Source organism: Hippoglossus hippoglossus, chromosome 14 (assembly GCF_009819705.1).
Source record: "Hippoglossus hippoglossus isolate fHipHip1 chromosome 14, fHipHip1.pri, whole genome shotgun sequence".
Classification (NCBI taxonomy): Eukaryota; Metazoa; Chordata; class Actinopteri; order Pleuronectiformes; family Pleuronectidae; genus Hippoglossus; species Hippoglossus hippoglossus.
The window spans coordinates 6554788-6567558 of record NC_047164.1 but is presented as its reverse complement, the minus strand read 5'-3'; the positions used below and the strand labels follow the sequence as shown (position 1 = coordinate 6567558).

At 37.9% G+C, this 12771-nt stretch overlaps 1 protein-coding gene across 1 annotated transcript; it reads right to left on the bottom strand.

The window, feature by feature from the left end:
• Positions 1-6347: 6347 nt before the first annotated feature.
• On the bottom strand, positions 6348-7298 carry LOC117774806 (olfactory receptor 502-like). Its single transcript, XM_034607457.1, has one exon. It carries the CDS (start codon positions 7296-7298, stop codon positions 6348-6350), a length of 951 nt encoding a protein of 316 aa, XP_034463348.1.
• Positions 7299-12771: the final 5473 nt, after the last annotated feature.

Genomic DNA, 12771 nt, shown 5'->3' with positions numbered 1-12771 from the left:
GGAAGTGCAAAAAGCTGCAGTTCACTGAGTGGCCACTTGAGGCTGGCTCCAAGAACGACTCAACTCCCATTGACTCAACTCCCATTGACTCCCATGTTAAACAGCCAGAATTTAGAGCAGAATTTAACATGTTTACAGCCTGGTTCAGAAAACGGTTTTAGTCTTAATCACTAAGTTCTTCCTTCATGACAAATCTACGCGGGGCGATTTTATTTATAACTCACTCGTTTAAATTATACAGAGGTTTGAAATCACGCGTAATTGGAGGGGCGTGGTCTCTTGAGTGACAACTGTGGCCGCATCAACGGACTGCGCCCAGGTGTCACTCAGGAGACCACGCCCCTAGCCGTTAGCGTAGCCGATATGCTAGCCGTTGGCATAGCCTGCATGCTAGCAGGCTGATTCCAGTCGCTGCACTCGACCTCTTCATGGCTTCAGTGCAGTTAATTGCACCAACAGACCGTCTAAGAATCTCCAGTTCTTTCGGTGAGTGAAAATATATTTTAATTTAATTTATATATAATAACCTTAGCACTAATTAGCATGTATGGTGGCTCACTATGCCTAGCTTGTGAGCTTATGTCGAGCTAAAGCTAATTAGCTTGTGTTAGCCGTTGGCCAACACCTGATGCTGAGTAACGGGCAGTCTCATTAAACCGGTTCGCATTTCTAAACATAGAAGTGTTTCTATGTTTAAAAATGTGGAGAATAAGTTACACAATGTGAACGTTAAAGTTGTGGTCATATAAAATTGCTTTTGTCATGTGTAAGCGTGGTCACAGGAATAACAACTTAAGAGTTTGTTATTGAGGCTAACCCTATTTGTTAATGTTAATGCTATTTACATCTGGCAAGGGTATATAATAGTAATTCTTATTATATATACTTATAAATATATAATTATAATGTGTATATATATATAATATTAGTTTTACTGGATGATGTGTCATTATGTGTGGTTTCAGTGTGTGTTGCATTCAGTCTTTAATTGTCCACTTTCACACTCACTTAAACTTATGTCACCTGTGTGTTACAAACGTGAATGTGGCATGATTTAGTAACTATTTGAATATGAAATAACTTCAAATATAAGTGAAAGAAATAGGGCCATAATAACACAAAAAGAGGGAATGTAACAGATGGATTATGTGAACTGTGATATCTACAAAGAGTGAAGTTATTGACATTTTATTGTTTGCATATAAATAGGTCTAGGAAGAAGGTAACCTAACAGATATATTATTTTATGTTGTTTTTTGTGTGTGTAGATTTCCTCAAGGTGATCCTGAGAGGCTCGACCTGTGGATGCTCAATATGAAGAGACAGAACTGGACTCCGCAGAAGAATTCTCGTCTCTGCAGTGAACACTTTGAGAGACAACACTTGAGCATTAACACCAGGGTACACAGAAATGTTTTAATAACTTCTGAGAAAACAAGCAACTTGATGGTTTAAATTGATCAATCAATCAATCAATCAATCATTCAATCAATCATTCAATCATACAATCATTCAATCAATCAATCAATTTTATTTGTATAGATCATAAATACAAATCACAATTTGTCTCATAGGGCTGAACAGGGGGTGAAATCATCTGCCCTTAACCAGAGTAAGGAAAAACTACACCAAAAAAACTCTATTAACAGGGGAAAAAGAACGTAGAAACCTCAGAGAGAGCCACATGTGAGGGATCCCTCTCCCAGGACGGACAGAAGTGCAATAGATGTCGCGTGTAAAGGAGAACATCAGCAAGATAAGGATATTTACAACATTGATTCGAATAAACAGTTTGTAGCATAATGGAAAGTGCATGAATTGAGGAGTTATTGTCAGTAATGGTAGAGTGTCTGAGTAGGCATATTGTATATCAAGCAGTCTTATTGTAATCATAGTCCACGATCAGCTGCCACCACGATCAGGATCCACCATCACGATCGGATGCCACCATAATCCATCGTCAGGATCCACCATCGGCTGCCACCTCAATCATGGTCCACCACCACCATTAAGTGTTGATCATAATACAAAATATTTATTGCATTACATTATCAATCAATCAATCAATCAAATTTTATTTGTATAGCCCATATTCACAAATCACAATTTGTCTCATAGGGCTTTAACATGGTGTGACATCCTCTGCCCTTAACCCTCAACAAGAGTAAGGAAAAACTACTTAAAAACCCTTTTAACAGGGAAAAAAGAACGTAGAAACCTCAGAGAGAGCCACATGTGAGGGATCCCTCTCCCAGGACGGACAGAAGTGCAATAGATGTCAAGTGTAAAGGAGAACATCAAGATAAAGGTTTTAGCAGCATTGATTAGGGTAAACATTTTGAAGTATAACTGAAGGTCAGTGAATTGGTGGATTAATGTCATTAATGGTCAAGTGTCTGAGGAGAAATACTATGTATCGAGCAGTCCTGCTGCAATCATAGTCCATGGTCAGCAGCCAGCAAGATCATGATCCACCATCAAGATCGGATGCCACTATAGTCCACAGTTATTGTCCACTGCCGCCATTAGGATCCATCATCAGCTGCCACCTCGGTCGTGGTCCACTACCAGTATCTGATGCCAACACGATAAAGGATCTGCCTTTGTTATCACGATCAGCCAGCACGATGCAGAATCCGCCATACTGGATCCACCATTACGACCTCTGATACGTGATCCACAGATCCTAATCCATGATGTGGCCACAGCCGCGGCCCTGGATCTGCGGACGATAAGGCAAAGGGACTCCGGGGAAGAAGTCAAGTCAGTAACATGTATTGATGGGATATGAATTACTTTGATGTGATAAAGATTGAGAAGAGGAAGGAGAAGCTGGAAAGAGAAGCTCCGTGTGTCATGTGTCCCCCGACCTTCTAAACCTATAGCAGCCTAACTAAGAGCAGGTCTAGGACAAGCCTGGACCAGCTCTAACTATAAGCTTTATCAAAAAGGAAGGTTTTAAGCCTACTCTTAAACGTACAGATGGTGTCTGCCTCCCGAACTGAAAGTGGGAGATGATTCCACAGGAGAGGAGCTTGATAGCTGAAAGCTCTGGCTCCTACTCTACTTTTAGAGACTTTAGGGACGACAAGTAAGCCTGAATTCTGGGAGCGCAGTGCTCTAGTGGGTTGATAAGGTACTAACAGCTCTTTAAGATATAATGGTGCCATATTGTTAAGGGCCTTGAAGGTGAGGAGGAGAATTTTAAATTCTATTCTAGATTTAACCGGAAGCCAGTGTAGCGAAGCTAATACTGGAGAAATGTGCTCTCTTTTCTTGGTTCTTGTCAGGACACGTGCTGCGGCATTTTGGACAAGCTGCAGAGTCTTTAACGACTTACATTACAATACATTTAATGTCTAAATGAAGACTTTACCAATAACGCAACAAGATAACTTTTTTCTTTGCCAATTTTCACATTTCATAGCATTTAATGGAAAGATCCTGTACCAATTTTTTTTTTTGCCCACATACCATAATGTTTGTAACATTTTGTTTCTCCAAGTGACACAGCCAAAGTTAGTCTAAGTAATCTTTCAAAGTAATTATTAATATTTACGTAGAAACTACAATTTTTATCTACAGAGCTTTAACACGGAAGCCTTTTTTATCAATTTGCAGTTACTGCGCAATAACATAATCATTTTATGTTACTTTTTTTAGGGAAGGGCTCGCCTGAAGGACACCGCTGTGCCTACCATTTTCTCACACTCCAAGGAGAAAGAGGACAACCCAGCGGGAGAGGAACTCATATTGTTAGGTATGAATAAGCAGGTAAGTGACATTGCTATTTCTGTTGGAAATAGCACGAAGGAGGTTGCAGATGTAGACAATGGCAGTAGTAGCAAACATCTTACTGCCAACAGGGCAATGTTGCTATGATGGCAGACACACCTGAACAGGCTTTTGTTACTCAAAATAACTTTATATACAGTCTATGGATGAAAAATAAGGTGCAGTTATTGTGTTTATCTGAGGTACTACTGTGCTGTAGTTGTTCCTCATCGGAAATGTATTTTGGATAAGGTCGATCCAAAGGTTCATTTCACCACACTGAGGACACAGGCCTCCAGGCCTCAACTTAAACGTGTTGTTCTTTATGTTCGTTAAAACTAGGAAAATAAAGACTATGAGTCTGACATGTAGAGAAAATAACTAAAGTAGCCAGAGGAAATTTGCCTTTGTCTTCAGACTTTTAGAAAGTATAGGTGTAACTTAAATTAAATGGCAGCCTCTCAAATCAGTCTGCACCCACATGTATCTTTGTATATTTTAATTGTTTTTTATCACTAGTGGGTACAACTGAGACTAATTAGTCTGAAGTTTATACAGTAAAAGGTTTGTTTGTTAATGACAAGATCATTAACCAAAACTCTCCAGTGATATCAACACAAATTGAGCTCATTAGACGTTAAGTTTTCATTCACTATGTGACCTGTTTAATTCTAAATGCATCCTCAGGGAACATTATGCATTAGGGTGATCAACTTAACCTTTGAACAACTATGTTTGCAACTTATGCAGCTCAGATTTCTGATGCAATAGAAGTAATAATAATAAACTTTATTTGTATAGCACCTTTCATTCAAGAAATGCTGCTCAAAGTGCTTCACATACAATATAGATACAAATTTTAAACATGTTAAAATGTACGTCAAATAAAAAGAGAACAGATTTTATGAAACAGTAGAACATGTTAAAATGACATTGTAGTGGCTATTGTCAAAAGATAATTCTGTCAAAATAAAGTTAACAAAAAGCCACTGAGGCATCAGTTCAGTTGGGTTGATTTATTTTTCCTGTTCAAAAGCAAAGATATACATGTGCTTCTCCTCGTGCTTTGGTAAATCAAAAAGAGAAATGTTGGAAAATAATCTGGGTCATCAAACTCCTTGTTGACTGGATCACTGTAATGGACTTTTTACAGGCCTCCCGAGGAAAACAGTGAATATCAGAGAAGCTAGTTCAGTGAATGTCTTTAAATTTGATCACTTTCTTTCTTTTCTGCTTTTATGCATTTTAAATTTTTTTTAATATGATTTATTTTTCTTTTTTATCCCTTTTTCTTTTAAATGTCATCTGAACATGTTCTTATGTTTATTATCTGTTCTCTTCTAAAAGTACATTTTATTTAAACACGTCTAATGAGCTCAATTTGTGTTGATATCACTGGAGAGTTTTGGTTAATTACCTTGTCTTTAACAAACAAACCTTTTACTGTATAAACTTCAGACTAATTAGTCTCACTTTTACCCACTAGTGATAAAAACAATTAAACTATACAGAGATACATGTGGGTGAAGATTGTTTTTGTTTTTGTGAGGCTGCCATTTAATTTAAGTTACACCTATACTTTCTAAGAGTCTGAAGATTTCCTCTGGCCATGTTTTTTTTTTTTTTCAACCGAATGAGAGGTTTAGGCTCAAACCTGCAGCTTCTGCTTTGTTTTATAAATTATAGGCTTCTCAAAGGCCTTAAAACACCAACGTCCATTCAGACGTTAAACTTAATTATCCACTGGTTGCTATAGATTCATTTTTAGGCAAGTGCCTGTCTTGAGATATAGATGTTATTTTATTTTCAGTCTCTCGGTCACTTCATGAAAAGGGAACATACAATAATGCATTTGAATTATTTCTAATTCTCCTGGAGCGCTGCACCAAACTGAACAAAGTGTTCCTACCCAAACAGTCTATATTCATCAATCAATCCTGAATTTATAGAAATGCACTTTTAAATTTGTATACATGTACAGCTTAAATTTGAGTATAATAACAAAGGACAGTTTACTGTACATATCTGAGCCTAAATAGAGTTAATTTCTCAACATATGTCGGACTCATAGTCTTTATTTTCCTAGTTTTAACGAACATAAAGAACAACACGTTTAAGTTACAACTACAGCACACAGGCTTAAAATCTCTGGTAGTACCTCAGTTAAACACAATAACTGCACCTTATGTTTCATCACATCATTTTAATTTTGAAAGTGTGAGCTACAGTAAGAGAAAGTTTAGAAGTGGTCAGAACAGTCAAATGTGCAAATATCATTACATTCAAATGCAATCATGTGTTCGTTACTTCATGTCTAAATAAGTCAGCTATATAGTGTTAAAAATGACTTCGGACATGTATTTTATTCAATCTCATATTTGTCTGTTACACATGCTGAGGAGTTAGAGAAACAATCGAAAATCAAAAAAACACGCTCAGAAAAAGTCTCTCTCACCCTCAAACACACACACACACACACACACACACACACACACACACACACACACACACACACACACACACACACACCCTCCACTCGCTGATTCAGGATGGGAAAGGTAGCTGTCAAGGGTTTAAAAAGGGTTTATTTTCACTCTCCACACCAGAGCCACAATTCTAGTTTTGATCTCCTTTGTTTTCAATGAGTAGACAATGGGATTAATGCAGGGGGGGATACAAGCTGCGAGCGACAGGCTGAGCACTCGCTGGTCTGGATCAATAGATCCTATAAAGAGCCCAATTAAGTAAATGCTGAATATAGGAGCATAAAAAATAAGCACAAGAATGAGGTGCTCAATGCAAGTGGTGAGAGCTTTCATCCTGCTGCTCACTGACTTCATCTTGAACACGGTCACAAGGATGCTGACGTAGGACAGAAATATAAAAGTTAAGGGGCCTAACAGATTCATCATAGAAGCTGAAGCTGCGGCCCACTGCAGTGAGTAATCATTGCAGGCGAGTCTAAACACCGGCGCATAGTCACAGAAGTAGCTGAACACTCTGACAGATCCGCAGAAAGACAGTCGAGTCATGATAGATGTGCTGTACGAAAGCAATCCTGCGCAGTAAACCCAAGTCAGACTGACAATGCAAAACATGATTGGCCGTGTGTTTAAAATGTTCTGCTTCAGAGGGAAGCAAATTGCAATCAACCTGTCGTAGGCTAGTATAGCGAGCGCAAAAGACTCCAGAGACGCACTGAAATAGTGAACAAACATTTGCACTAGACAGAGGTTGAAGGGAACAAAATTGTCCTTAAACAGAAACGTCTTAATCATACTGGGAATCGTGCTCGTGTTCAATATCACATCAATTACTGCGAGGTTGACGACTGCTAGAAACTTAGGGGTGTGTAAGTTCTCGTCAAGAGCGACTATGCACATCAATAACACATTGAACACGACTGTGACCAAATAGACAAATGCTAGAAAGATGATGTAGACACTGATGTAGGGAAACGTCAGGAATCCGATGACATAGAAGCCTGGAGGATGAATGATGGCAGAGTCATTTAAAAGAGACATAGTTGAGCTCCTCCTCTGGACCACAGCGTGAAATCTCTCAAGTCTGAATGAGAGGAAAACATGACATCTGATCACCGAGTGCATTAGTCCTTCCAATCACATACTTCAAAACAAACCAAAAACATGTGCATTTAGAAAACGTTTCACATTTTGTTATGATTTGAACACGGGACAAAATCCGAATTTACTGTTGCCGCACCTGGTCTGTTGCAGATCACTGTGCACAGTGGGACTCCATATGATGCAGACACCATCAGTAGCAGCCACTGACTGTCTGCACGTCTGACCTGTGCTCAGTAGAAAATATACCCTCTTCACTTCTCCCCCGAGGAATCATTCAACCTTCTAATTAAGAATTACAAGGACGAAATAGAAGATTCATCCAATGAGAGTCACCCAAACAAACTTCTCATGATGTTTTTCTGAAACTAAGCAATTCAACTTATTATCTCAACAGCAAACTATTCAAAGTGTAATAAAAACCATTCAAACCGACTCAGCGAGGTTTGGAACAGAAATGTAAAGCTCATGTATCAGATTTTAAACATCAATATAGCAGCCAACAGCTATTTTCTAACTGATTATAGTGGAGTTATGGTTTCTGCTCTGTGACTGTGTGGCCACCAGTCAATGGGCTACACATGGCATGGTGCTAACAATGCCAGCCATGCTAACTAGCACGTAGGCCCACTGAGAGTCTCACTCAGAGGTTCAGCACCTGGACAGGAACCTGCTGGATGTGTCAGATCTAGTTTACCAGTCTGCATAGCAGCTATCTGGATTTAGCTTTTTAGGTTTCTGAATTTGATTCAGTTGTGCTTCTGGTTGTTGCCACTTTTACTGGGTTTTGTAACACTTTGTAGACTGTGTAGTTGTGCGGCTTAGAACAGGAATTAAGGATGGAGGTTTGATCGATGCAGCATTTATTAATGATAATAATGGCTTGAATTTATATAGCGCCTTTCAAGAAACCCAAGGACGCTTTACATATGTCCGTGGAGACAATAGAGAAAAGAAAAGAAAGTCATCGCACAAAACAGGATAGAAATACATAGGACTAATGGCAGGGTGGAGCATTAACTGAGGCCAAAAGCCTTAGTGAACAGGTGGTGTTTGAGTAGTTTTTTTAAGCTGTCCAGAGATGTAGCTCTGCGGATATCGGCGGGGAGAGAGTTCCAGAGGGTGGGGGCTGCGACACAGAAGTCTCTGTGTCCAAAAGTTCCCAGTTTGGTGGATGAGGTTTGTTCTGAGATGCTGGTGCTACTCTGACATCTTGACCCCGTTCCAATCACATATGGTCAGCTCCGAGTACCAGTGGGAATGTGAAAACAACAACAACAACAACAAGACCCCTCCAAACTTTGCATAAACTTCAAGTGTATGAAGTGACTTAACAACAAGATATAATGACATTGGCAATGAACAGTTTAACCCCAGGGGACATTCACCAACATAGGACATGGTGACCCCAGACAAAAAGATTCTCTGACTCCTGGGAACCTGCTAATGAGCCTTATTTGTGATGTCATTACCAAAGGATGCTGGTTAATGACCTTGCATGTAACAAACACACTTTTAACTGTTTAGACTTAAGCCTAATTAATCTCATCTACATCCATTAGGAGGTTTGCAATTATAACCGGAGTCATCTCTTCTCTGAACGGCCGCCACACACCCCTGATACCCTCTCCAAAGTCCCTTCTCTGTAATTGGTGGGTTAAGTGTGACAAACAATGAACTTTAGGTGCCATTAAACTTCAGATTGTTTGCACAGTTCTTTGCTGCATAGACAAAGTTCTGCAGAAACAGAGGCTAAATTAATGTGTTTCACTGGAGACTGTCCTGGCAGCTCATAAAACATCGAGAAGTTACTTTTGTGCAACATCAGAACATTTCTAAACAACTTTAAAGAATCTCCTTGTAATGATGTTCGGAAAAATTTTAGTTTTAGGTTTTTTAAAGTGAGGTTTATTTGAGCTTTCAGAAATGTCAACAGTATTGGATGTTGATCAGCTGGCTGATATATGAACCGCTCAATATGGATCAATATCTGAACTGATACTTGTCCAGAATATTGTATCTGTGCATTTCTACAAATAACATGGCTTCCTGTGTAATGTATATTCACAACATGTTACGTCAGCTCCTTTTGGTCGTCAATAACTCTTTACCACCAACCTTGTGCATTCATACAATGAAGTACTACGAGGTTATATGAATATGAGCCTATAATAAATGTTATAGTGTCGAGTGTTTTCAGTAACAGTGTTAAACAGTGTTGAAAACATTTCTTTTAAATTCCTAATTTTTATTTTGACAGGTAGTTGTGATAAACTGGACCTGTTGTTTTTTTAGAGGGTTGAGGAGGATTTGAAAATTCATGAGGCAGGATTCATGAGAACAGAGCAAACAAGAATAATGTTGTAATATAAGGATATTTAGTTCATGACAAAATTAGTTTATCCTTTATAAAGTGTAAACCGTTAAAATTAGAGGATTTTTCATGTGAATCAGTAAAAATTATTATTTAGTACCAACATAGCCGGCTGGTCCATTTGGCAGTATAGCCCACTTCTAGGGCCCGGAAAGGGTTAACTATGGAAGCCCATTTCTGCCACTGTGCTGAAAAAAATAATTATCCTGGAAGTCATTATAATGAGAAACTTTCTCAAAATTGCACTTACTATCTCATAATTATAACTTAGTACCTCGTAATTATGATTTAGTATCTCATAATTAGAATTAAGATACTGACTGAGGCTGGGTGCAGCAGAGCAGGGAAGTCATGGTTAAGAGACAGTGAACCAGGTTAAGTAAAGATAAGGTTTGGTCATGTGATTCCTCCAAAACCACAACAAATTTCACGATTTGTGAATCTGCTAAATCATAATTATGAGAGAGTACTTCATAATTATGAGATGCTTAGTCATAATTATAAGAGGCTAAGTCATAATTATGAGATGCTAAGTCATTATGAGATGCTAAGTCATAATTATGAGATGCTAAGCCATTATTATGAGATGCTAAGTCATTATTATGAGATGCTAAGTCATAATTATAAGATGCTAAGTCATTATTATGAGATGCTAAGTCATTATTATGAGATGCTAAGTCATAATTATAAGATGCTAAGTCATTATTATGAGAGGCTAAGTCATAATTATAAGATGCTAAATCATAATTATGAGATGCTGAGTCATTATTTTGAGAAAGTTTCTAATCATAATGTCTGACAGGATCTTTATTTTTGTCATCACAGTGGCGGAAATGGACTTCCATAGTTCTAAGTGTGAGTGATTAGAAAACATCAGAGGAGCAGAGTCACTTGTTGACCAGCGGAGTCATGCACCTCAGTGCAGTGGGGCTGCTAAGGGGGGGCCACCTTGAAAGAGTAAAGGCTATAATCAGAGTTTGTCCTTTGAAGCCTTAGGTGCAGCACACAAGTCTAAAGTGAATGAATGTGAAATCAGTGTGGAGAGCACTGACCACTGTGATAGACTTACTGTTGTAGTCTGATTTTTGAATTGAAAACCTTATTTTGTAAATTACAGCACACGTGTGATGACAGTAACAGTCTATAATGCTTTTTAAAGCACTTTCTAAATATGAAGGGAGTTCATATTTGTCTGACTGATTTTATTAACTAGCAGCCATGTGCAGTAATACAGAAAATTGTGGATGTGATACATTGAGATGCATCGAGAGTTGTTTGGAGTTCAGAAGTCTTGACTGTCGGGACAGATTTTGCTCAGAGGGGTAGTTCACCGAAAACTTAAAATTATATCATTCTCTACTCACCACTATGTCGATGGTGTGGTGGGTGAAGTGTTTGAGTCCACAAAATACTTTTGTAGTTTCTTGGGTAGTACATTTTAGCATGTTTTTATTTGTATCTATATTGTATGTGAAGCACTTTGAGCAGCATTTCTTGTATGAAAGGTGCTATACAAATAAAGTTTATTATTATTACTTCTGTTGCATCAGAAATCTGAGCTGCATAAGTTGTTCAAAGGTTAAGTTGATCACCCTATTGCATAATGTTCCCTGAGGATGCATTTAGAATTAAACAGGTCACATAGTGAATGAAAACTAAACACGTCTAATGAGCTCAATTTGTGTTGATATCACTGGAGAGTTTTGGTTAATTACCTTGTCTTTAACAAACAAACCTTTTACTGTATAAACTTCAGACTAATTAGTCTCAGTTGTACCCACTAGTGATAAAAACAATTAAAATATACAGAGATACATGTGGGTGCAGACTGATTTTGTTTTTGTGAGGCTGCCATTTAATTTAAGTTACACCTATACTTTCTAAGAGTCTGAAGATTTCCTCTGGCCATGTTTGTTTTTTTTGTGTTCCAAAAAAGCTCAAACTTGCAGCTTCTGTTTTGTTTTATAAATTATAGGCTTCTCAAAGACCTTAAAACACCAACATCCATTCAGACTTTAAACTTAATTATCCACTGGTTGCTATAGATTCATTTTAGGCAAGTGCCTGTCTTGAGATATAGATGTTATTTTATTTTCAGTCTCTCGGTCATTTCATAAAAAGGGAACATACAATAATGCATTTTAATTATTTCTAATTCTCCTGGAGCGTTGCACCAAACTGAACAAAGTGTTCCTACCCAAACAGTCTATATTCATCAATCAATCCTGAGTTTATAGAAATGCACTTTTAAATTTGTATACATGTACAGCTTAAATTTGAGTATAATAACAAAGGACAGTTTACTGTACGTATCTGAGCCTAAATAGAGTTAATTTCTCAACATATGTCGGACTCATAGTCTTTATTTTCCTAGTTTTAACGAACATAAAGAACAACACGTTTAAGTTAAGGCCTGGAGGCCTGTGTCCTCAGTGTGGTGATGTGAATCTTTGGATCGACCTTATGTTAATATACCAAATACATTTCTGATGAGGAACAACTACAGCACACAGGCTTAAAATCTCTGGTAGTACCTCAGTTAAACACAATAACTGCACCTTATGTTTCATCACATCATTTTAATTTTGAAAGTGTGAGCTACAGTAAGAGAAAGTTTAGAAGTGGTCAGAACAGTCAAATGTGCAAATATCATTACATTCAAATGCAATCATGTGTTCGTTACTTCATGTCTAAATAAGTCAGCTATATAGTGTTAAAAATGACTTCGGACATGTGTTTTATTCACTTGATAAAATTGACAACTGTTAATGTAATAACAGAATATTGAAAACAATATTCTGAAAAACACTATTAAATCATAATAATCTCATATTTGTCTGTGACACATGCTGATGAGTTAGAGAAACAATCGAAAAAAGAAAAAAAAAACATGCTCAGAAAAGTCTCTCTCACCCTCAAACACACACACACACACACATACACACACACACACACACACACACACACACACACACACACACACACACACACACACACACACACCCTCCACTCGTTGATTCAGGATGGAAAAGGTAGCTG